The 26,582-nt window shown below is 36.0% G+C and overlaps 1 protein-coding gene across 2 annotated transcripts; it reads left to right on the top strand.

The window, feature by feature from the left end:
* The first annotated feature begins 709 nt into the window (after nt 1-709).
* LOC120086557 (CLIP-associated protein) lies at nt 710-23,919 on the top strand. 2 transcript variants are annotated; one of them, XM_039043268.1, is made up of 21 exons: nt 710-1,453; nt 2,407-2,562; nt 2,673-2,735; nt 2,969-3,037; nt 3,268-3,433; nt 4,488-4,649; nt 6,100-6,197; nt 6,607-6,681; nt 6,764-6,832; nt 15,449-15,534; nt 15,615-15,732; nt 16,084-16,182; nt 16,265-16,616; nt 16,841-18,558; nt 18,725-18,826; nt 22,167-22,271; nt 22,378-22,452; nt 22,535-22,603; nt 22,820-22,888; nt 23,099-23,200; nt 23,451-23,919. In XM_039043268.1, exons 1-21 carry the CDS (start codon nt 1,121-1,123, stop codon nt 23,610-23,612), a joined length of 4,248 nt encoding a protein of 1,415 aa, XP_038899196.1. In that variant the 5' UTR covers nt 710-1,120; the 3' UTR covers nt 23,613-23,919. The 2 variants fall into 2 exon arrangements, with proteins under 2 accessions (XP_038899196.1, XP_038899195.1); XM_039043267.1 differs by having other exon boundaries at nt 16,760-18,558.
* Nucleotides 23,920-26,582: the final 2,663 nt, after the last annotated feature.

Here is a 26,582-nt window from a genome sequence, read left to right as displayed (position 1 = left end):
ATACTCATTTATCGTCTTTTGTGCTAACTTTTGTTGATAAATTAAATACTATTAAAAGAATTATAATAATTAAGCTTCGCTATGTTTTTTTTATTTAAGCTTCATTATGTTTTCTTTTATCACTTTTAAAATTAAATTTAAAATTTCACTTCATAATTTATTTTTAATTAATTAATAGAAATTGACATCAATGATTAAAAATGAGTATTTAATAAAAAAGTGAGATAAAAAATATAAGAGATTGAAGTCGATGGACTAGATTGAAACAAAACTCAAATCTCAAGCGTAAAATTGTAATCGTTTGAAATTTAGGGACTAAATTGAAACAAAACTTAAGAATTAACTGTGTAACATTTTAAAACTTAAGGACTAAATAGAAACTACACGCAAAAGCGATAGATAAAAAAAATATTTAAAAAAAAAACAATTATCACGTGACAAACTATAGGAAGAAGATACCTAAAGCCTCCACCTTGGAGTTGGCAACGAAACTGGGGTGGGGCGGGAGGACTCCCTGTCCCCTTCTCCGCAGGGTGTATTTCTCCCATCCCTGCTCCTGTCCTCACCAATTGAAGGCAGGAACGAGGACAAGGATTCTCTGTTGGGGAAATGGATGAAATCGTAAATTAGAAGCAAAAGGAATGGTAAATAATAAAGAAATATTAAATTTCGATTTTCATTTAGCAGTTCCATTTCGACTTCAGTCTCTTACCTACAAAACTCCCCCACTCCACAGTCACTTTCCTCCTCCATCAAATCTTCACACTCTCTCCATTTTCTCTCTCCATTTTCTCTCTCCTTCGTTGAATTCACTTCCACTGTTCTTCAGTTTTTCTTCTTCTTCTTCCTTCTTCCCCATTTCTCTCGCCTGCTGAATCCCACCCAGTTCCTGAAATTTGTCTGCGCTTCTTCAATTTTGCGGCGATTCGATCCCCTTTTCGTTTTCTCTTCCGTCCTCTTCGCCGGAACTCTTGCTTCTTTGTCTCCCTTTCACTTTCCCACTTTCCACTCTCTTCTTCATGCCACTCTTCCTTTATCCTCTGAATCCCCAACCAATTCTCCTCTTTCTTCTCCAGATCTGACCCTTGGTCCGCCGGATCCGTGCCCACCAACCCCGGATATGGAGGAAGCATTGGAGCTGGCTCGTGCCAAGGACACCAAGGAGCGCATGGCCGGTGTTGAACGCCTCTATGAACTTCTTGAAGCTTCTAGAAAGAGCTTGAATTCCGCCGAGACTACGGCCTTGGTTGATTGCTGCCTCGATCTTCTCAAGGATAACAACTTTAGGGTTTCTCAGGGTGCTCTCCAGGCTTTGGCTTCTGCTGCTGTGCTCTCCGGTGAGCATCTTAAACTGCATTTCAATGCTCTTGTCCCTGCCGTTGTTGAGCGATTGGGTGATGCCAAGCAGCCTGTGAGAGAAGCTGCTAGGAGGCTCTTGCTCACTCTCATGGAGGTACTGGATCAGCCTTTTACTACTGCGGATTGAATGCTTGCAATTGTAGCTGTTTATGTGGGAAATGAATCCGAATCTTTGATTGGAGACGGCTGAGTTTGATTGAAATATAATCACCTGGATTCGATTTAGTTTCTTTCTTCCGACTTCCGCTGAGCTTTTTCCTCCCCTATTTACAACTACTCAGATATTTTAGTGCATATGTGTATTAAAATGATGTTTAATCGGGTTGTGATAGTGATTTACTAGGTGCGATTTTAATATTGTCTTTGTTTATTGGGTATCGAGTTCTTGTATTTTCTCGGCCTTAAACTTATCTAGTAGACCCAGATGTGTCGATGCTTAAAACCAACAAATTACATATTGTGCTGGCTACAAATTCATTAACCAATATCGCTGCGATTAATTCTGATTTGCGGCTATGCCATATGAACTTTATGATAAGTTCGAATAACCTGTGTCAATCTCTTCCTTTCCTTATTGTTCAGAAGTAGGTTGCGAATATGGTCAATGACCATAGCATAGTTAGTTTGACGTACCTTCCTGATGGCAACCCAAAAATTTCAGGTGGCCGTCATCTTAGTGAACGTTTTATTTTTCCTTTTTTTGTGTGTGAGTGGGGGGTGGAGGCTGGAAGTGTCCCCTCCAACATTCTGAATTATATAAAGGAGCCAATGCCACTTGCTTGCCTATCTCTTGTATTGATACCTCAAGTCTAATCTTTGTGCTTTTATATATCAGGGGCAGGGCGAGCTTTAAGTTGTTCATTCATGGAGTGAAAATTTGAAAGTTCTTATTTTCTTCAATATATTATACATTATTTATTTTAAAATTTTTCGTGTTTACTTGTCTGCATTAAGAAAGGGCATGGAGAATTCTCGTCTCATCCATATGGTCCTACTGAAAGGAAAATAATGGACACCGTCAAACCTAATACCTGTCTCTACGTGCAGATTTCTTCGCCAACAATCATCGTTGAAAGAGCTGGCTCTTATGCATGGTCACATAAGAGTTGGAGAATACGAGAGGAATTCGCAAGAACTGTTACATCAGCCATTGGTTTATTTGCATCAACTGAGCTTACACTTCAGCGGGCCGTTCTACCTTCGGTATAAAATTGAATTTCCAAAAAAAAAAAAAAAAAAAAATTAGACATCTTTGCACCCGGATTCACTTATTTCCAACTTAGTAAGTAAATTCTAAAAATTTTTCTCTACAGATTTTGCAGATGTTGAATGATCCAAATCCTGGAGTTAGGGAAGCAGCTATAGTCTGTATTGAGGTTAGCAATATTGATCCTATTGCAACAATGGGTATTCTGTTATATATGCTAATAGCTTCATGACATTTCCTTGTTATTATATTTATATGTGTTTTTTTAATTTTCCATGCAAGATGACTAGAACCCATTTATGAAATATTCTGGTTCAAGCTTATGTCAATGTCATGGATCATGTCAGTTGCAATATGCTATTGTTGAATTCAGTGATTTGACTTCAAATTTATTTTCTTCAGGAGATGTATACACAGGCTGGGCCACAGTTGCGTGATGAGCTTCAGCGCCATCACCTCCCTACCTATATGGTAAGATTTTATTTATTTGTATTTGTTGAGTATTATTATCTCTTCTTCCCCCACTTGTCTCTTTTTGTTATAAGGATTCTTTTAGTCCTTTTTTTCCTAATTTCTTCATATGATCTGGAAGTGCTGGAAGCTGAAAGTTCGACTCTATTTCAGTTAAAGTAGCAAAGTAATTTATGGAAATGGACGTTACTATAATATATACTTTTTTTTCTTACATCATCTATCTACAGGTGAAAGATATTAATGCCCGTTTAGAAAAAATTACACCTCAAGTTCGGTCCTCAGAAGGACTTACAGGGAGTTTTTCCGTTGGGGACATGAAGCCTGTAAATATTAACTCTAAGAAAAATAGTCCCAAGGCTAAAAGTTCCAACAGAGAGGTCTCTCTTTTTGGAGGTCAGTTTTTCAGTTCATATTTGATTTTTTTTTTGAAACAGAAACGTAACCTTTCATTGATATAATGAAAAGTGACAAATGCTCAAAATACAAGAATGAGCAATGATACGATGGAAACATAGAATCTAGAGATCAATAGATGCACCAAAATATCAACTAGGTTGACACATCCTTAGCATCCTCATCACATCCCAATACCAAAGAGATCCACTTGATATACTTAGTGAATGCATAATTACATAGAAAAAACGAGAGCATTCCAATTAAGACAAATATCTTGAATTATCTAATGAAAACAACTGATGGGAACCTATGCCTTCTATTTGATTACTCTAGCTTGGTTTCTTGCCTAATTAGAAGCATTTTATAACTTTTCTCTTCTCCTTTTGTTGGCCATACCCACTAGGTAGTACTGTATAGTCTGTTTGTGTCTCTGGTTATTGTTTCAAATGGTTTGCATTTATTATATAGTTTCCTTAGTATGCTCATTTGCTCCTGTGTGCTGTATTTTTACTGTTATTATTATTGTTAGGAGAAACAGTTATTTAATAATTGATGAATAAAATATAATCAAGGGGTAAGAGGCCACCAATGGCGAAGGGTTTTATTACACAAATAACTTTCACTAGGTCGAAAGAATAGAGAGATTATAAGGAACATGGATGAAATCAGGCCCTTCTAACATGATGTAAGACCCCTAGTCATGCTTATATTAGGATTATTAGTATGGTCATTAGTATGGGGCATATTAGTAAATAGCTAGCAGGTTTGTTAGGGCTTTGGTTATAAATAGAGGGAGTGGATTGAGAGCAAGGTGTGAAGATTTTAGTAGAATATCCAGTGTGGGAAATTTAGGAGAGAGTAGCCCTCCTGAAAGGCTATTGTATATTATAACTTCCTTTGATATTGCAATGTATATTTCTATCTTTTAAATGTTCTTGCAGTCTTTATTGTTCTCGAGAGTTCTTTGTTAGGTGGTAACCTAGTACCAGAATCTTGAATTATGGTATTTGTTAATTATCTTTTCTTAGGAGGTTACTGCCATCATGTGCAGGAGAAAGTGATGTAACTGAAAAGCAGATAGATCCTGTCAAAGTGTATTCGGAGAAGGAACTAATAAGGGAAATTGAGAAGATAGCGTCTATCCTTGTTCCAGATAAAGATTGGTCTATTCGCATAGCAGCCATGCAGAGAGTAGAGGGCCTTGTTTCTGGAGGTTTTTCTACTAGTCCTTCCTCACACTATATAATCACATATTGATGAATATAATAGCTTGAATGAATTGAATTTTTTAACTTAACTATGATTTTGCAAGTTAAAAATCTTCTTTCCCGATAAAGTTGCAGTGTTTCTTCATTTATGAAAATTTTCAAGTATACTACATGTTGATTAACACAGTAGCTACATTTGAGTTTAATTTGATAGGTTGGAAAAATTGTGATAAAAAGGTTTATAAATCTTCTTTTGAAGGATGTTTTCAGTATTAATTGCTTGATTCACACTTATCTTTGATGTTGAATAACCAATTTCATTGAGAAAAAAAATGAAAGAATACACAGGCATCCAAAAACCCAGTCCACAAAAAGGGGAGCATCCTCTAAAGAAAGGGAGTCCAACTATGCAAAATAACACTTATAGAATAGTTACAAAAAGATATCAAAGCTAACGCTTTTTCTTTGATGTTATAGAATAGTTCCTTTGAAGATATGCAAAATAACACTTTTGAAGTTGAACAGCTATGCAAAATATCATAGATAATGCCTATCTTTGATGTTGGGGCTATATCCTAGAGTTTCATCAATGAAATAATCAACATCTTCAATTGGGAATACAATGTTCATGTTTTGGCGAGCTCTAAGCAATCCTTTGATAACTTCATTGATACTGTCAAGAAATCTCTCTAACATCAGATTGAAGACTAAAATATCATAAAATAAGATCAATAATTGACTCTTCTACCATACTTGGGGATTATATTAATAGAATTAACTATTAAGACAATATGGCAATGGAATATGGGATTTCTAGTTTTTCTGCAATTTCAAAATCTCTCTGAAATTTCATCAATATCAATATTTTCTTTATGTTTGTCTATATTTGAGTAAAATTTTATAATCAAGTATTCAAGATATGCACCATGACTTATATTTCATCCTTGGAATGGGATAGTCATATCGAGTGATTGTTTATTGGTCGATAGTTTTTATAAAAGGTTTATTGGTCAATAGAAATTCTAAAATTCAATATAAATGGTGAAAAAAATAAAGAAAATATTGATATTGGTAAACACACAGTGACAAGTTTTCTCCTTTTCTGAAAGGAAAGGAAGATTTAGTTCGAGATGGTTTTCTTGTATTAGTTTAATTTTGAGAAAGAGCCCTAGTTAGAATTAGTAACGATAATTTTATATCAGTATAATTATTGCAAAAACTTTTCAGCACTTTTGGAAAATAAATGAAATATTCGTAGTGATATTTCTCCCTAGTCTAATTGGGGGCTTGAAGTTTACCTAGTGATTAGTGGAGACCTTGAGGTTCAATGTATTAATAGTATTGTCACAGTCATTCTACTGTTACTGCTACTTGAGCTTATTTGTGGGCTGAACTATCACTGCATTGATGTTGTGGAATGATTTTTATTTTATGTTTTCAATTTTTTTTTGATAGGTGCTGCTGACTATCCATGTTTTAAGGGATTGTTGAAACAACTGGTTGGACCTCTCAGTACTCAATTATCTGACAGAAGGTCTAGCATAGTGAAACAGGTGTGATTGCAGCTACTCTTTTTGTTTTGAACTATTGATCTTTACCACACTTTTATCTTTTATTGCTTTTGTTTGACTAAGAACCAGATTTCAATTTGTGTGTGAATGCCTCTGCCCTCTAGATATTTCTTGTGTAAGATTTGTGTTATCATCCAGTGTCATTTAATCTTACACTGACATTTCGTGTTTACAAATTTATAATACTTTCTCTTTCTTTTATGCTTTGATAGTCATTGGGAAACCATTTATTTTACGTTACAAATATATCTTGTTTAGTGTGTTGAATAGGAAACATTACTTGGTCTCTTCCCTCTTTTTGTACTATTTCATATATAATGAAATACTTTGTTTCCTTTTAAAAAGGGTGGCTTTTCCTTATCTCAATAGTCAATTCTACTTTGTATTTCAGGCTTGCCATTTGTTATGCTTTTTGTCCAAGGAACTTTTGGGAGATTTTGAAGCCTGCGCTGAAATGTTTATACCTGTAAGTGAAAGATCTTATAAAAATGCTGTTATCATGCTGGGAATCCTAATTTGTTTTTGTTGTCTGGTTTGTTTCTGTTCAGGTCCTTTTCAAGCTGGTTGTAATTACTGTACTTGTAATTGCGGAGTCTGCTGATAATTGCATAAAAACGGTATTTTTTTTATTGCTTTTTAAATTATTTCTCTTATACCCTTTATACCCTTTCTGTATTCTAGAATTAGTTGTTTTGGCTCCTTTCTCCGGGTTGTGGTTTTTGTAAGGGCCTTTCTATTCTTTCATTTTTCTCAACGAACTGGTTTTTTACCAGAACAAAAAAAAAAAAAAAAAGAATTATTCTCTCCCCAAAAGACAAAATTTCACTTGATTAGCAATGCCCCTTACAATGGACTTGGAGGGTTCGTAATGAAATCATTGAGGTGCTATTACTTCATGTGGACTTGTGTGCACGTAATATTGGGAGAGAAGGAAAACATAAAATAAAACTGTTTGTTGATGAGCTGTACACGATAGTGTACTTTTCCAAGTAACGCAATTTCACTGAAAAAAGAAGGTTGGGTTCCTAAAGATAGCATCCGATATGGTTCTTGTATATCATCACTGGTGAGATTTGAAGGTGGGCTATGTTGGTTGGTTGTTAGATTGACTTGTTCCCCACTTCGTATCTTGGTCTCTCTTGGGCATAATCTGAATAGTTGTCCCGTTTCGGACCCTATGGTTGGCAAGACTCAAATAAGGTTAGCCTCCTGGAAGAGTTTCTTCTTAAAAGGTGGTTGGTTAATGTTCAAGTTCATTCAATCAATGTTAATCCTTCTCCCTTTAGAGATTCTTGTTTGCCCTGATGTGTAGGATGAAAATTGCCAAGTAGGTGAATTTTTTTGTCTGTCAGGTTCTCCATGGTAGGGCGAATACCTTGGACATGTGTAGAGTAAGATGCCTAATTTGATGGGGCCGTGTTGCTGTATTTTGTGTAAAGGGGATGTTGAGGACTTTGGTCGTATCCTTTAGAGTTGTGATTATGCCTTTGCTTTGTGGACTTTGTTGTTGTTGTTTTTTATTGTTCGTTTTTTTCTTTCTTTTTATGGAGTTTGGCTTTGTTTTGGCTAGACCACGTGATTGCAACAATATGATCTAGGAGTTCCTTATCCATTCTCTTTTTACGGAGAAAGGAAAGTTTCTTGGCAAGTGGGTTGTGTCTGATTTTATTTGGAGAGAAAGGAACAATATAATTTTTAGAGGGAAGTAGGTTTTAACTTTTTTGATGTTTGGTTTCTTGCTAGATTCCATGTTTCTGTGTGGGCTTTGGTTAGAAGTGTTCTTTTTTTAGCAATTATTCTCTTAGCTCTAGTTTGCTTGATTGGAGAGCTTTCTTGTAGTTTGTCACAATTCTTTCATGTAGGCTTTCTTTTTCGTATGCCCTTGGTTTCTTTCATTTTTCTCAATGACAACTTAGTTATTGACGTGGTTGTTAAACTCGTACGATACATGAGTTGTATCGTATGACTCAAGTCGAAACGAAGGGAAAACGATTCAGCTCGTGAGTTTGAATTGGAAATGAGTAGTATCGGACGATTCAAGAGTGTGAATCGGTCATGAATTGGATCGATTCAAGAGTGTGAATCGGTCATGAATTGGATCGATTCAATAATCAGTAAAAACTGAGGGGAAAAAAATAGAGCCTACAAGAACTTCTTTTAGGGTTTAATGTTACTGGCGCCTGAGGGAAAGACTCTGTGGAGTAGTTGGCGACTAGCATTGATGAAAATCGCACCCATTTCTTAGCCATGATGAGAAGAAAAATGAAAAGGAAAGGGATAGGGTTTAAGAAGATGAGAAGATGTCTCTTCGTGTTGAAGAAGATAGAGAATAAAGAGGAAGAAAATGAAAGTCCTCACCTTGATATGTGCACAATATATTTCTATTTTTTTAAATGCACAACTAATGTTTAATATAATTAAATTCAAAATAGCAAATATCATTAAATGCAATAATCTCCCTTTCCCTTTCTCCCATACACGTTTCCCTTCAGGCTTCACCCATGTAACTTTTCAATTTTTTTCGATCCTGACCATTTTTAATTGTTTTTAGTGACTTTTTTTTTTAAAATTCTTTTTTCAAGTGTTTTTCTCTCTCCCTTCATGAACATGTAGTATTTTAGATTTCAATCACCCTTCGAAGTTACTTAATATGTTGTTATTTGTTTTACTATTATTATTTATATTTAAATTTTAATGTTATTTGTCAAATTGAAGCTTACGATACACGATACGTTTCGATACACGATACACTAAGATGTCATTTTGATACGTAGTCCGTTTCATGATTTAACAACCTTGGTGTTGACCGACACGTATCCAACACTAACACTTCGTTAGTTTAGAAGTGTCGGTGCTTTATAGATCCCAAGTGTTAATTCTTCCATGCAAAACCTACCACACAAACAACTTAACCTTCTTGGATATCTTAGTATTCCACGGAGGAAGGGAAGAAAAGGCTCGAAGGGGAACTGACCAAACACCAAAAAAATGAACAGTAGGAAGACTTTGGATAGACAACTATAGCAAAAGCGAACATCTCTCCTATTGGAGTAACAATGAAACTCACCCAACAAAGATAACAGAGCCAAACATCTGTCATTTCCCAATTGGTCGACTGATGAAAGAATCCCAAAAAAGGACAAGGTAAGTTCTCATAATGAAAAAGAACTGAAGCCACTAAATGATACATCAATGAGGACAACTGATATAACCAAAGATACAAGGAGTAGAGGAGTCTATCCCCCGACCACTTATCCTCCCAAAAGTGTGTATCCCTCCCTCCTATCTCCCACCATGCCATGAACAAACGAGGAAAAGAAAGGAAGTTTATCCACCATATCTTTCCATGAGTTTTTAGAAGTGCCTTAAACCCCACCAATGGTCCATTCAAAAGGGTGAGGATTATACTTGCTAACCATAACCTTGTGCCATAGATATCAAAATCATGATGGAATTTCCAACGCCATTGAGCCAAAAGGGCCATGTTCCTCGCGACCTCGCCCTTAGGGTACCCATGACTTTGTTAAATTTGATTGGAGTTCTCTCGTGGTTCTTTTATGTTTTAACGCTCATGATGATTGGAGAGAAATTTCGAAGTGTCTTGAATTCTTGTTTAAGCTACTTTTGTGTTAACCCATTTATGTACAATAAATCTTTATTGAAAATGGATGATGGGAGAATCTTAGGAGGTTTCAGCGCAAAGGATAAATGAATAAATATTAAACATTGTCATCTAAAATTTGAAGAATGGTCTAGTGAGAAACATAGTATTCCTGAAGTTAGAAAGGGATACAGTGGTTAGAAAGGGTTTTGCATGATTGGAATAGTTTTTGAACATTCGAATGTTGTGCTTTTATTCCTACAACAATTGAAATTCAAGACAAAACTAGGACAATACTTTTCTCCCATTTGACGATATTTTTTTGATTGATTCCCCCACAACCTTGAATTCTTCTAAACGGGTTTTAACCCTGAATGATTATTCAAATTCCTTGGGTTTGAATCACGTAGAGTTGGTAATTGAAGATGAAAATATCTCTCTTTTCGCAACATCCCTTTTTACCATCAGATAATGAGGATATCTATATTCTCCCAAATGCTCTAAACCAGGCTGTTAAGAGAGGATTATATAATTCAGGGAACGAAGATTCAATTTTGTTGAAGGGAGAAAGTTGTTCTTGGTTTTTTTGTTGTTTTTTAATGAAAACAACTTTCATTTAGAAAAAATGAAAGAATATAGGCCATACAAAAAAAAAAAAAAAATCCCAACCCATGACAAAATGGAGCTCCCTCTACAAAATGGGACTCCAACTATGCAAAATGACACCTATAGAATAGTTATAAAAAGTCTCAAAATTGTAGCCTACAAAGAAACATGAAAACGAATAAGGGACACACTAAGATCCCTATCCACGCCTCTAAAACCATACTATTCTGCTCGCCCCACAAAATCCAAAAAAAAATAACACACCCCTGCAAGCCATAAAAAGCGACTCTTCTCCCACGAATCGGATTAAGAAGGAACTTCTTAAACATAGCACTAACATCTCTATGACGAGCAACCACAATACCAAATTTTTGGTAGAAAGAATCCAAGACTGAACTTATGTATTTCTATTACTATAAAATTCATAAATGAAGTAGTTAATGGTGGGGTATCATTATCCTTTTTGCAAACTCACAATGCTAAAGAATATGGTCCAGGTCTTCCTCCGCTTTCCGACAAAGAATACAACAACAAGGATCAACAAGCAAGGGAAACTTCCTCTTGAGTCGATCCATCGTGTTAACATGACCATATAAAACTTGCCAAGTAAAGAACCTCACTTTCCTAAGGATCTTAATCCTCCAAAGCATTTTGTGTTAATCCACTTTATCTAGCCATTTTTTGTTTTCCTCCTTAGATTCAGCCCTAAGCTTAACTAGAGTTAGTCAGTCTCTTAGGAATTCTATTCCCGTGCATGTATCTTCTCCTTCGCAGGGTGTCACCTCTAATGTTGATTTTGAGGTAAGCTTGAAATGAAGTCTTTATTGTAGCCATGGATCTCAATTTGTTCTTTTTTTTTTTTTTTTTTTGAAACAACTGCTTTCATTGAGAGAAAAAAAAGAATACAAGGGCATCCAGAAAAAACAAACTCACAAAAACCCCACTAAAGAAAGGGTTTCCAACTGGGTAAATTAGAACCTAGAGAACATTGACAAAAACCCTTCAAAACCAAAGCCCAAAGAGAAACATGAAACCTCTCCAAAGATACCTCGCCATGGTCCCTTTCCACACCCCTAACCACTACTATTCCAACACATGGATCTCAGTTTGTTTCTCCATTCCGACTAAATTTGTTTGTCATATTAAAGCCTGTTGACTTGAGTTTCGAGAAATCTGTCCATTGATTAATTAAGTCATATCAGTTTCTAAATTCGCCAACCTTTGTTTTGTTATTTGTTATGATACCACCTATCAAGAAGACTTAAAGAACAAACTAACCACAAAGATAGTAATATGGTGCGATGCAAGGGAAGTTACATTTTACCAATAGCCTTTTGAGAAGACTCCCAAATTCCCATATAGATCCCCTGTTCTTGTATATTTACTTCAAGGAAAGATAACCATTGTCCAACTAATACAATAAGAAAAGAAAGCAGGCAACAACGTAGAAAATATAGAACGAATGCCCTCGGCACATTTGAGAGAGCTGAGAAATTCTCCAGAAAAAAGCATATGCTCTCACAAGGGTGTATAATTGGGGGCATCAAAATCCTAATGTGTGCTGTCACATTACCTCGCCCTTTAAGACACCTTGTCCTGAAGCTGTGGGTATAGCAACCCATACAAGCATAAAACAAGATGCCCACTCCCAAAAGCAAGATCATAAGAATGTTACAAGGAAAGCAAACCCAATCTAATGTAAAACCAAACCACAAAGCCCACTAAAACTGGCCCACCAAGCTGCCCAAACCAGTATGGTACAACAGCCCATTCTCTGCCTTTGTGACAAATGGGCCTCACTGATGCATTACAATTCAGCCCATTAAGCCCACTTTCTTCTTTCTTCAAAGTTCTTCATATCGCTGAATTCCACTAAGCCCAATTCTTTTTTCTTATGAAGTACACAAAAGCCAGCTCCAAATTCCCATGAACTACTCTTGACATTGATAGATCTATATGGAACGTCAAAAGCTCCAGAAAGTACTTTATGAAATTGGCTTTCAAAAAGATTTCTTGCAAACCTACCAAGATCAACTCGGCTTTAACCAGCCTAATTTGGAGGCACAAAAGTTTTAGAAAGTGAAAGTTCTTCAGCCCACAGCTTGGACGCTAGATTGCAAAGGAAGTTCAAAGATTAGTCTCTTTTGCCATCTAGATGTAGACTTTGCCTTATAGGAGAATGAATCTTATTGATCACATTTTCCTTCATTGTGGTAGATTTTGCCCACTGTGTGGATTTCCATTGCATCTTTGCTGGGCAATCCTAAAAGAGTGGATGACGGGCTTAAGGAAGGCTTAAATGCCTGGAACTTGAAAGGAAAAAGCTAAGGTGGTCGGCAATAGCTCTTTTGTGGCAAGGGTTTAATGATAAGTCAGTCCTTACACTTTGATTGCTTTTGTAACCATGTACAAAATATGGTTTCTTGTTGGATCACTTTACACAAAAAATTTCTTTTGTAATTACAATTTGTCGATGATTATTAGTGTTTGGCAAGCTCTTTTGAGATAGTTGCTTGGGAGGCGGCAATCTCCACCCCCAGCCCTCGGGCCGTATTTTCCTCTTTTTCTTTAATGTGCCACCTTTTTTTGTTTCTTAAAAAATAAAAAATAATTAATTTTCTAAAAATAATAATAATAATAGTAGTAGTTTAAAATTTAAAATAAAAAAAAAATGAAGAAGAAAAAAAGAAAAAAGTTACACATGCCTAACACCACTTCCTAGCTGCTAACCTTACAAGATGAGTACCTTTCTCCTCATCAACCCCTCCAAGAGAAAATCCCTCATCAATTTCTTTACTGATCTTGGTAACCGTACAGTGGATTTTAAAATGACAAGAAATAAGTCAAGATCCAACTCAAGACTGACTAGATTATGGTAAGTCTACTCCTGTACGAGAAAAAACTTTCCCCAAGATACGAGCCTCTTTTTCAAATCTTCTTTTTTTATCAATAAGACTCGACACACCTTTGACACGTGTCTGACATGCCAACTGGTGTGCATTATTTTATTATTATATTTTTTTTGCTTTCCGACACGACAAGACACTCCATATGCAAAAAAAAAAAAAAAAAGAAACAAGACCCAGTATTGGCAGCCCATTTAAAGGCTATTTTAAGCCAATTAAAATTAACTATTCAGCCCAACTTTTTCAAAATTCTGGAGATTTTTTTACACACGATCTCCATACTAACACTCTTCACCCTCAAGACTTAACCCATAGCCTTTTTTCAAAAAAAATAAGAAACTCACTATACTACTTGATTCTTGTTTCTAGCTTTGTTGACAACGTTAACTTCAATTTCAAGACTCATGACTGCCGACAACTTTTTTTTTTTCTTGAAAAGGACCGCTGATAACTTATGTGACTTCTCTTACTGCTGTTTTTCTTTTATCATTTCTGTTTTTTTCCCTTTCGATTTTATTTTTTCTTTTTTCCATTTCTGTGTTTTCTTACTTTTTGTTAAATATATATGCACATATTATGTCAAATTATGCGCATATATATTTATTTTTTTATATAAAAAAAATAACGTGTCCCCAATGCGTTGTATACTAACCTTTTGTAAATTGATGTGTCACCATGTCGGTGTCATGTAATATTCGTGTCGCGTGCTGTGCTTCTTAGCTTGGGATTGAATCTCGATAGGGATCCGTGTTGAATGGGTTGCTCTCTTGTATTCTTTGCAAGAGGGTGAAAGGGGACCTTGATCATGTACTATGATGATGTGATTATGCCCATTGTTGACGAATGCTTCAATGTCTAACCTAAGAACCATGTTGAACAAGACCCAAAGTACTCCACCCCAACAAACCCTAAAACCAATTTGATCTCAGCCCCTAAGGTAGGCTAGATAATTGATTACTTAGATGATCTAATAAAACAAGGATCGGACAAAGAATTGAAACTCCCATCAACCTTTAATCTTCAAAGCACTCCAAGCAAGCCAAATTAATCCGTACTTGAATGCTCCAAATATTCGTGCATTCACACAAAAAAGAAAGCTTAAAAAACTTCCAAGGTTTTAAACCGAAGATTTTACCTTTCCAAATCTCCTTTTTTTCAAACGTGAAAAATACAACACTATTTATATTAAATGAAAAGACACTTTTAAAGGACACAACCTTTCACCGATATTGTCTAAATTCATCTAAAATCCCTTAAACTACTGTTATAAATGTAAATACATAAAATAAAATTAGTACTTAATTCATAAAGAATGTGGGTGAATCTGAAGTTTCAGATTCATTGCATCTTTTGGGAGGCTTTGAAGCTTGAAAAGTTGCAACTCTTCACCGTAGCTTGGAAGTAAACATCTCTAATGCTTTAGCTCTTGTAAGCCACTTATTTGTGCTTTTGGATGTTTCTTTGAGGTGTTTGGTTTTTGCTTTGTCAACTTCTAGGGTTGTAGAGACTTTTGAGGATCTCCATCTTCATTCGCCTTTCCATGGGCAAGGGCTGGTTTTCTAGCAATTTCTTATTCTTGTTAGATTCTATATTTCTATCTAGCCCGTTGACAAGGCCTTTTTGTAATTATCCTTATTGTCCTACTTAATTGGAGAGACCCGTTGTGTAGTTCAACTCCCTTTTGTGGGCTTTATTTTTTGTATGCCCATGTGTTCTTTCATATCTTCTCAATGAAAATGTTTTGGTTCCTAAAATGAAAAAAAATCTTTAATACCAGCAATCTTTTTCAAAGAGAGACATTATGAAACTAATTCTAAGTTGAAGGACTTCCGAATCTCTGCTGCTCTTTTTCACTTATACTACATTGTGGGTAGGGTATGTCATTTGGTTGTCAGGGATTGTATTGCATTTCTCATTTCTGCTTTGATTTATGATGTGTTCGAAACTAGTATGATGTCATTATCAGGAAAAGAACAATTAGTACGATCTTATGTTCTATAGGTTGTATAATTGAGGAAAAATTAGTAAATTATCACGGACCATTTGAATGGGTATGTTCCTGTCTTTATGGAACCCTATTAAGGCTAAAGTATTTTTTATTTATTTTCTTTTTCCTCTAGATGCTACGTAACTGTAAGGTTTCACGTGTGCTTCCTCGCATAGCTGATAGTGCAAAACGTGATCGAAGTGCTGTACTACGTGCACGGTGAGGATTTCTTTACTTTCCAGAAACTCATACAGCAGCTTTATTCTCCTGATTACTATTTTGACTTTCTTGTACCATAGGTGTTGTGAATATGCACTTCTCATTCTTGAGCATTGGGCTGATGCACCTGAGATACAGCGATCTTCTGATTTGTATGAGGATCTTATCAGGTGTTGTGTTGCTGATGCAATGAGTGAGGTACTTGTTAAAAAAAATTTGAGTTTCATTACTTTGTATGGAGAGTTCCTTTTTGCCTTGTAAATTTTTTTCAGTTGAAATAATGGTCAATTTTTGTTTAGTGTTTCCTTTTTTCTAAAAAAAAGAGATTAGATAATAGCCTCTGGTTGTCTGAATATCTTAATTACATAAATTGGTATAGCCACTCCTTATCCTTAGAGACCCTTTGTTATTTTCCTTTAATTTAAAATATTGTAACTTTAGAAATTTTAACTGCCATTACATGATTACATATATGAAGTCATGTGTAGGTACTACATTCCCTTTCATCTCTCTTATCACTACCTCACTTACGGTATATTTACTTGATAGGTTCGAGCAACTGCACGAGTATTATACAGGATGTTCGCGAAAACTTGGCCAGAGCGTTCAAAACGATTATTTTCCTCATTTGACCTTGTGATTCAAAGGGTATAACTTTCATTTGAAAGAGGTTTCAATATCAATTCCATTATTGAATGTACTATTGTCTAAATTCCAAGCTTTCTTCCAGTTAATTAATGAAGAGGATGGGGGTATACATAGGCGACACGCTTCTCCATCTGTTCGTGATAGAGGTACAATGATGTCACTCAACTCTCAAACATCTACTGGTTCAAGCTTACCTGGATATGGAACTTCTGCTATTGTTGCAATGGATAGAAGTTCAAGTTTATCATCTGGGACATCGCTCTCTTCTGGACTTCTGTCTCAGTCAAAGACTTTTGTTGATGGTTCTGAACGTAGTTTGGAGAGCGTGTTGCATTCAAGCAAACAGAAGGTCAATGCAATTGAAAGCATGCTCAGAGGCTTGGATTTATCTGAGAAACATAATGGAAATCTTCGATCATCTAGTTTGGATCTAGGTACCCAATGACATTTACTGTTAATCTTTTCTTAATCACCTTTTAGCTGTTGGGTTTATTCCTGCTGTTATCTGTTTTGGACCAACTAGCTAAATTTGATGTGTGTGAGCGGCTAAATTTTCCTCTTACTTCCCCTAGTGCAGGAGTTGACCCTCCATCATCTCGTGATCCACCCTTTCCTCAAGCTTTACCCGCATCTAATCATTTCAGTAACTCTTCTACAGCTGATCTAACTGCGTCAAATATGAATAAAGGAAGGAGCCGCCAAGGTGGATTGGGTTTATCTGATATCATCACTCAAATTCAAGCTTCCAAAGGTTCTGGTAAATTGTCACATCGCAGCAATGTGGTTAATGAACCTTTGTCTATTTTTTCATCTTACTCAGCGAAGCGGGTTGTTGACCGACACCAGGAAAGGGGTTTTGTTGAAGAGAATAATGATATTAGAGAGGCTAAGCGGTATATTACCCCACAAATTGAGAAGAATTACTTGGATGCATCTTATAGGGATGGGAATTACAAGGATTCTCATAATAGTTATATTCCCAATTTCCAGAGACCACTGTTGAGAAAGAATGCAGCTGGGCGAATGTCTGCAACTAGGCGTAGGAGTTTTGATGATAGCCAACTACCACTTGGGGAAATGTCAAGTTACGTTGACAGTCCAGCTTCTCTCAGTGATGCTCTTAGCGAGGGTCTTAATCCATCTTCTGACTGGTGCACTAGGGTTGGCACCTTCAATTATCTTCAGTCTCTGCTGCAGCAGGGTCCAAAAGGAATACAAGAAGTGCTTCAAAATTTTGAGAAGGTAATGAAGTTGTTTTTCCAGCACTTGGACGACCCACACCATAAAGTTGCACAGGCAGCACTTTCAACACTGGCCGATATAATTCCAACCTGCCGAAAGCCATTTGAGAGCTATATGGAGAGGATCTTACCCCATGTTTTCTCTCGGTTGATTGATCCAAAGGAGTTAGTTAGGCAACCCTGCTCGACAACTTTGGAAATCGTTAGTAAAACTTATAGTACTGATTCTCTCTTACCTGCTTTACTCCGTTCTTTGGATGAACAGCGGTCCCCAAAGGCAAAGCTGGCTGTTATCGAGTTTGCTATCAATTCTTTTAATAAGCATGTAGTGAGTTCCGAGGGCTACAGTAATAATGGCATCCTAAAGTTATGGCTTGCGAAATTGACACCATTGGTTTATGATAAAAACACCAAGTTGAAGGAAGCAGCCATTACATGTATTATATCTGTTTATTCACACTTTGAACCAGCGGCTGTCTTGAATTATATTCTTAGCCTATCAGTTGAAGAACAAAATTCCTTGAGGCGAGCCCTTAAACAATATACACCTCGCATTGAGGTGGACTTGATGAACTTCTTACAGAACAAGAAAGAACGTCAACGACCCAAATCCTTGTATGACCCATCTGATGTAGTTGGAACATCTTCGGAGGAAGGGTATGTTAGCATGTCCAAAAAGAGTCAATTCTTTGGTAGATATTCAGCTGGTTCTCTTGATGATGAGAGTGGTAGGAAGTGGAATATGAACCAGGAATCAACCCTAGTAACAAGGAGCATTGGTCAAGTTACATCTGATGAACTTCACGAGAATTTGTACCACAATTTTGATTCTGGTTCCAGCAATGATTTTATTAATATGAAAACCAAAGATGTGCATTATTTGGAAAATTCCACACAACAGAACCTGGGCTCACAGACAAGTCTGGTGGATAATGTTGATAATAGTGTTAATATTGATGATTTGTCTTCCCTGCATTTGGTTAATGGCGAGATTGACGACGATCACTTAGGAATTGCTGAAAACATTGCATACAACGAAGAGGCTTCACTAGAACTCGATTCTCATCAACACAAAACTAAAACTGTCAACTCCATGTTGGACATAGGCCCTAGCATTCCTCAAATTCTTCACCTGGTGAGTACTTTGCAAATGGATTGTTTTTTTTTTTTTTCAATTAATGTTTGTATCTATCACTTATTTTATTCCATCTTAGCTTTAAGAATTTTATATCCTTCCATTAGATGGTATACGAGATGATCGGGATGAGGGGTAAATGATATATGTTGTCCTCTTTCTGCAGATCAGTACTAGCAATAGTGAAAGTCCTTCTGCAAGCAAATGCAGTGCACTTCAGCAGTTAATTGAAACTTCCATAAATAGTGATCCATCCATTTGGACCAAGGTATGATCCAACTATAGTTCTATTGATAGTTCATATTTTCACTTAAGAAGTGAGGTGCAAAGACCTAAGTGTGCACTCTGTGAAGTGCTTACTGACCATATCCTTTTTCATGCTCTGTATTGGTGTAAGCATGCTTTTCCTTTCATCTAGTATAACTTAAGATCTCTTTTATCCAATTGAGAATAGCTTAAGCTCTCTTTTATCCAATTAGGGAAGTTTTTTGTAACTTGATTTGGATGGGTTTCATAATTCATACTATCGGTGAAATTTGTTTAAAAAAAAAAAAAAAGAAAAAGAAAAAACACCTTGGTGTGCACTTTTCTTAAAGAGCGAAAGTGACAGCTTTTTCATCAACTCTTCTAAAAAATTCTTAATTTTTAAACCTTTATTATATATAACAAAGCTTTCCACATTTTTCTATTTTTGGTTGTAGTCTTTTCTTCTTTAGTTTCCTTTTGTTCTTTTAAAATGAAATTATTCTCAATGGAAAATGCTCTCTTTGAAAACAGAAAAATCATGATAGTCCAAAGTCGGGATCTACATTTGTTGGCATCTTGTGTCAAAGCTTGATGTCTTACTCGATGTTCTGGGAAAAGTAAAGAACAAACAAAAAATAAATGATAAGAGAACTAGGTTTGAATCTTCCTCATGAAGAATCTGAGTCAGATTTGGAAATGGAAATCAATTTCGCAATTGGATTTGGTGTGTGAAAAAGAGGCAAGAGATTCAGATCAACGTTGACAAATTATCAAGATAAAGACCCAAAATAAAACAAGCCAAAAGTAGGAAATAAGTTTCAAAGGGAACAAAATGTGATAAAGGTGAAATGAAAGCATCCCAACTTCGGCAGATGTCTTGAATTGAAGAACCACCAAAAAGCTTTGAAAGAAAACACCAATAAGAAGCTTTGAGATGAGCCGAATCAAATCTTTCATGATAAGAAAGATAGGAACTTTGAAAAATTTGAGTTCTCTCCAACTATAATTTAGATAGAATAGCTTTAACTCCATTAATCCAAAGAAAATTTGCAACATTGGAGCCAATAAAGTACCGGTAAGGATTTGGAAGACATTATCTTTCAAATTATTTGTGCAAACAAAGATTAATCCATAGGAGATGGAGACTCCAAATAACCAGTCAATGACTTCACTAAAAACATACCCGAGGGTCCACGGGACCATTTTCGAGAATCTTCATTTGAGATAATTTTTAAAGTGGAGATAATCGATTACAGATTCTGAAAACCAACTATCTCTTCATCCTTTAGAAAACGTCCAAGGAAAAACTCCATGATGATGTTGAAGAATCCCAAAATGATGAAATCGATCCCTCTTGATTTAAGAAGTGCAAATAACCTAGAGAAAATAGAGAAAATACTGGGAGAATTATTGATCTGAAGGATCGAGCCAGAAGTAAATCCTTTGACCATTCCCCAAAATAAAAAAGGCCAATGCTTTCAGTTTCTGCCATGTCTTAGAGATATTCACCTGTCGACTTCTAAGACTCAAGTTATTTCTGCCATGTTATTTCTATGCTTCAAAGCTCCAATTCCGAGTCCGCCTTTATTTTGAGCTTCAGATGCTAAATTCCTCTTAACCAAGTGGTTTATGCTGCTTCCGTCCTTTCCTTCCCAGAAAGAAGCCCACAATAGGCATTCCAATTCCAAACTAACCATGAAGGCATAACAAACAATGACATTATATTAAAGGTATGCATGAAAGAAGCGAATTACAGAGTCATACAGCCTCCTCATGAGAGATTTGACTATAAATAGTTTTGTGTGTCAGGTTTGTGTATGCCAAGACCCACATGTCAGCTCGGACCTGTATAGATTTCTTAACAAGGGGTCAACCAACCCCCTTCAATGTTGCACAATCCCAAGGAATTTTCTAAGCAGTTTTTTGATAGTCTTTAATTTGACTCTGGCTTAATTGCATGAAGTTGATGTCATGTAGTAAATGGCAAGATTGGCCGTAATGCTTGTATAATGGTGAGCTAATTGCCATTTAATGAGTATGCTAGAGTCCTCTACTTTGAAGTTTGCTCAATGCTGGGATCCCAAAATGATGTAGCCTAAAGGATAAAATGAGAGAATTCTTGAAGAAGTAAACTAACATAGAATCTTTATTAGAATTGAAGATGAGAAGAATACATGAGAGGGGACTTTTATTTATAGAGAATAAAATTCTAAAAGAAAACTGAAAAGGAATTAAAGTTCAAATAAGAAACAAAAAAGGATTAAGCATGGAATTACCCAAGATTATCCATTATTTCCCTAATTTTCCTTGAATCACAAAAAGAGCGTGAGCAAGGAACTGTCATTAAGAAATCCTTTTCTTACTTTGGGCCAAACTTTTTCTCTCTTTTGCTTGAAGGTGGCCTTTTTGAGACACTGTCCAGTTGGCAGCTTAAAAAGAAACCAAGGATATTGTGGATCACTTCTGGTAGAGCAGTTCCTGGTAGATTTGGAAGAAAAGAAACAGCAGAGTGTTTTTTTTTTTTTTTTTTTTGTTTTGAAAATGTAAAGTTTACATTCTCAACTTGGGTGCTTTACATGATTCTTTTTGTAATACATAGTTGTTCTCATTGATTTAGATTGGAGGCCAGACCCTTTCTTTTTGACCTTCGAGTGGGGTTTAGGGATCCCTCGTGTCCCTAAGGCCACTAGGGCTGTGTTCCTGTCTTGGTGAATATAGTTTTTTCTTTGTTTCCCATCAAAAAGACCAATTTCAACCATCAAATATATAGAAACCCATCTGCCACTCCCTTGCTGATATTTCTTCCCAGAGAAAAGGTTCCATCCTTGAAATGCAATGTCCAAAACTTGGTAGATAGTTTTGCTTGCTTCCAGAAACTGAATGTATAGATTGGAGAGGCTTTTTTGAAAGGTTGTCACATGGCTATAGTCTTCCCAATAATTTCCTTCTTTCTACTACTTTGAAAGAAATATGAGGATTAAATTCCTGGTAACATTGGACCCTTTTGGAAACATCTTTTGTACTCCCTATAAAATTGGGACCCTTTCTGTATATCTTTGAGGGCTTCTTGAACTGCAGCCAAAAGAATCCTCCCGATGAGGACTATCTAATCTTCATGGCACAGCACATCACTTTCCCGAGTACTGATTGCCATGTTCTTGGCTCTGACTGATGCCAAGGCTCTCTTCCGTGTGATGCCATTCTGTTAGCTTCTCTGTTCTGTTTTCCAAGAAGTGCATATGTTTGATTATCAACTTGTGCTTGATTGACATTTAGTTATCTAGTTGATCATGTTATTTACAAGTATGAATTGTTTTGCCATAGGTCCATTTTCTTCTCATAGTTTGTTTTTTCATTTGCAGTACTTCAATCAAATTTTGACAGTGGTATTGGAAGTGTTGGATAATTCTGATTCCTCTGTACGTGAGCTTGCTCTTTCATTGATAACTGAAATGATTAAGAATCAGGTAAGTTAAATATTAATTTTCTGATGCTTTATGGGGTACCACGTTTATGGATGATTTCACTTGTTTAGAGTATTCTCACTTTTATCCTTCATTTTTGTGATTCCAGAGGGATTCTATGGAAGATTCTGTTGAAATCGTGATTGAGAAACTGCTTCATGTTACCAAGGACATTATTCCCAAAGTAATTTTTCTTAGCATTCTGGAACTTCTTTTGCCTGTTTTTACCCGTCTAAAATTGCTCCTTCCTTGCACCGTTTATTCAGGTATCAAATGATGCAGAGCATTGCCTGACTATTGTGTTATCTCAGTATGATCCATTCAGATGCTTAAGTGTATGTATCTTTGTATTCTATTTTTTCCTTCTTTGGATTATGGATAGTTCTTCATTTTCAATACTCTTGACTATTTCGTTGATAATATAACGTATAAGAGAAAAAAAATAGCCTTGGAGATGTGGTTTTTTCTTTTTAAATGACTATTCTTTTTAATTCTTTCACTAAGCTCTAAAGGTTTAGTATATAACATGAGCCATGTACTTCATTTTGCAGGTCATTGCTCCTTTGTTAGTTACCGAGGATGAGAAAACTCTTGTTACCTGCATCAACTGCTTGACAAAGGTTATTCCTTTAGTTAACCCTCCAAAATAAGATAGGAGTTTAGAAGGCTTAAATGCTTTAACTTGACCTCTATTTCCTCGAAGTTTTCACCCAAGAAACTATTGTCTCTAGTACTTTAGGGCATGCACGTAAAAAATGAAGCCAGAACAGTAGTTACTATTTTTATTTGTTCATTTTAGATTCTTACCTACTGCTACTTGGGTTGTTCAGCTTGTAGGTCGGCTCTCGCAAGAAGAGTTGATGTCACAATTGCCCACTTTTTTGCCTGCTCTCTTTGAAGCATTTGGACATCAGAGTGCTGATGTAAGGAAGGTAATGGGCAACTGTTTTTCATTCTTTTATTCACTGGCAGCGATGATACTCCTCTGGTCCTGTTTATACAATAAAATAACAAAAGGCATCGATATCATATTTCACCTAGCCTATTTGCTCACAATTTGTATAAGTTCGAGGGTTCAATTTTTACAATGAAAGTTTGAGGGTATAATTGTAACTATTACCATATAAAACAACAGAAGACATTCATATCTCACATAGCCTTTTCGCTGACAATTTGCTGCAGACTGTTGTATTCTGTCTCGTTGACATCTACATAATGCTTGGGAAACAATTTTTGCCACATTTGGAAGGACTCAACAGCACTCAACTACGTTTGGTTACAATTTACGCCAATCGAATTTCGCAAGCTAGGACGGGAACCACCATTGACGCCAATCATGATTAGGGAGTTTGGTTGCGTGTAATGTAATTTCTGATGTGAAGAAGTGTTCGTATATTCCATTCCTTGGTGTAATTCTGTATATTGTGTGCATACATTATGGAGGCTTTCTGTCCATTGGCCTATATTTTTTTTTTACCCATTATATATTCTTTTCTGTCATTTCATTTTTCTAGATGCCAGTTTGGTTTGGAGTCCAGAGTGTTTGATACCCATTATGAAATTCAAATTACTGTGCCCAATTTTGTATTTTACTGTTCCAGAGTATTATTTATATGTTATTGGATGGGGGAGGGGCTTGAATTTTATTTTATTCCTTTCTCTTAATATCATTTATGTGAATATTAATGTCAGTTCGTTTATTTATGATTTGAACTTTGAGAGGTTCTTTGCTGAGAACCACACTTGGTTTACCTTGTTTTGAAGATAGTTTTATTTCTCAATGATATACCACGATCAGAAAGCAACTTATGCTATAGCCAGTATTATATTTCGTTCATATCCTTGCAATCAGAACAAGTATTTAGATATTTAAACAAATAATCGTGCATGGAAGACTGACGTGTATTTTAACTTATAATTACACTGTATCTCATCAAAGTAGAGCATGACTATCGGTTATCATTTACAAACAATAATGTATATCTTATAACTGATGGATCTCAATCGGACTTTTGTCAATGATAAGTCTCGAAATTAACATTTAAGAGAATTACACACATTTACTTACTCGATATGAGCAGTGACTTCCACCTTGTGAGATTGTTTACAACTTATTTGGTCAAACTTATTGAATTGACTACAAGGATCATTCTCCCTCGTGAAAATCAAAGGACAAATCTTCACATAAAAGAGCTCATAACTCACCAAAGATAAATATTGAGTCACATATGATTATCAAGTGAAATATTAATCTTCTCCTTTAACAAAATTATAAAGAGATTAAATCTCTCGTAGTCAAATCTTATACAAACTAAATATACTATACCCTCGCTCACATAGCTCTACTTGAATGATTTGAATAAAATAATTTATTACACTTATAGAATGAGTCATAATGTGTTATTAGGATAAAAGGCAGAAAACCTTATCCATATACTATCAATGTTGTTTGATCATGCAACAAAATAGGAAAACAGGAATTGATGATGAAAACGGATAATGGTATGCTTCGTCGTTTAGTTGCAAAGAAATTTAATGCTATGTGCAAAGTTAAGTCTTTAAGAATCAATTATGTTTGCTTAGTGTGTGACTATTTAAATGCTTGCCTATGATCACTCATTGAGTCAAGTAGCTATAACCAACTGCCAAAATGGGTAGTAGTTGTGGATCTCACTAAGCAAAATAAGAAGTATTTCTAGAGATAGAAACAACCTTATGCTCAACGCAACATCATTCATGCATCATAGAGATATGATAAATGTGGCTGGCCGCCGAGAGGTGCGTGATGAATGAATGTTGTGAGCGTGGATTATCCTTGAAGCTAAGCTTAGGAACTAGGCGTAGACTTCACCCAAACCTTGCTTCTCCATACATTTTTTTTACACACGTTAAAGCTGCTATCTATCTAAGTTTTCTCAGAATTAAACTTGAAGTGTTCATTGCTTGTTTAGATAATTCCACTGCATAGTTTCTTTAATAGCATGATTTTTGACTCTACTACAATTATTTTAGTCCTTATCGCATACATGTTACTTTCCAAACATTCGTAGTTACAAATCCTTGAGTTCGACCTCGGCTCACACCGAGAAACTTGTAGTTTGTTTATACTTGGCAAACTATAAGAAAACTTGTGATCAGTGCATAATTAACTAGAATTCGATGTATAGTAAGTTCAATGCATAGTCATTCTAGCATATTTCATGTTAATTGCATCGAAAGCAACAAGTTTTTGGCACCATTACTCAGGATTTGTCAATTATTAAGTGTCTGATCTTGTGTTTTTGTAGGCACCCTCTTGATTTTAGGTGTATTTCTGGCTTGAGTGACAAAGCGGATAATAGTATATTGAGTATGGGTACTGAGCCTAAATTCAATATTGACCCTGAAATTGAACGAACCTTTTGTTGTTGAGCAAGACAGAACATAAACAGAAGAAGAAAGAATGTGGCTAACAATCAGAACAACAACTAGCCTGGGGGAAATGGAGTACATGGGCACGAATAACAGAACCCTATCATGCTGGTCATTGACTGCAACATTCTAATGCGGAATTATGCAGCCCTGAACCTGTATGATTTCTTGTCTGGTATCATGTGGCCAACCATTGACGGGAATGTGAGATTTAAGATAAAACCAGTCATGCTACAAATGATCCAAACCGAAGGCTAGTTTGGAGGGGTGCTTGAAGAAGATCCTCATGCCCATCTGACTAGTTTTTCTGGAATTGTGCAACACTTTTTCTATCCTCGGGCTGACGCCATAGGGGATCCAACTTTCACTCTGTCCTTACACTCTTTGAGATGAGGCCAAACAATGAGCCTATTCCTTAGAACCTAATGAGATCGTGTCCTAGGACCAGTTGGTCGAGAAATTTATGATGAAATTCTTTCCACCAGTCATCAACGCAAGGAGACGACGGGACATCGTTACTTTTGAACAAGGAGATTCAGAGACTTTGAGTGTTTTCTGGCCAGGTTTAAGCGTCTTGTTTGTAACTTTCCACAAACTGGCATCCCTAATTGAGTACTAATGGAGCCCTTTTATAACGGGTTAAATAGAGCCTCAGAAGCAGTGGCCGATGCATCAGCAACAAGCGAACTTAGATCGAATGTACAAAGAGGCGAAGGGAATTTTAGATCAGATAGCTAGGAATACTTAAGAATGGGTGGATGATGGATATGAGAACATAAACTATGATAAACAAAAAATGGAAGGTGCGCTAGTCAAGAAAGATGCGTAAGCTCATTAGCAACACAGATGACGAAAATCACCTCCCTCTTAAAAAAAATGGCCATTAACCAGAGTGCGCTGAGC

The sequence above is a fragment of the Benincasa hispida genome, chromosome 9 (genome assembly GCF_009727055.1).
Source record: "Benincasa hispida cultivar B227 chromosome 9, ASM972705v1, whole genome shotgun sequence".
Taxonomy (NCBI): domain Eukaryota; kingdom Viridiplantae; phylum Streptophyta; class Magnoliopsida; order Cucurbitales; family Cucurbitaceae; genus Benincasa; species Benincasa hispida.
This window is presented reverse-complemented; position numbering and strand designations above follow the sequence as displayed.

Excerpts from the sequence above, each read along its gene's own strand:
- LOC120086557 (XM_039043267.1), top strand. The coding sequence starts at position 1,121 with ATGGAGGAAGCATTGGAGCTGGCTCGTGCCAAGGACACCAAGGAGCGC. Across the intron at positions 6,833-15,448 it reads CTGATAATTGCATAAAAACG|ATGCTACGTAACTGTAAGGT; the intron begins GTATTTTTTTTA and ends TTTTTCCTCTAG. Across the intron at positions 22,604-22,819 it reads ATCCATTCAGATGCTTAAGT|GTCATTGCTCCTTTGTTAGT; the intron begins GTATGTATCTTT and ends TTCATTTTGCAG.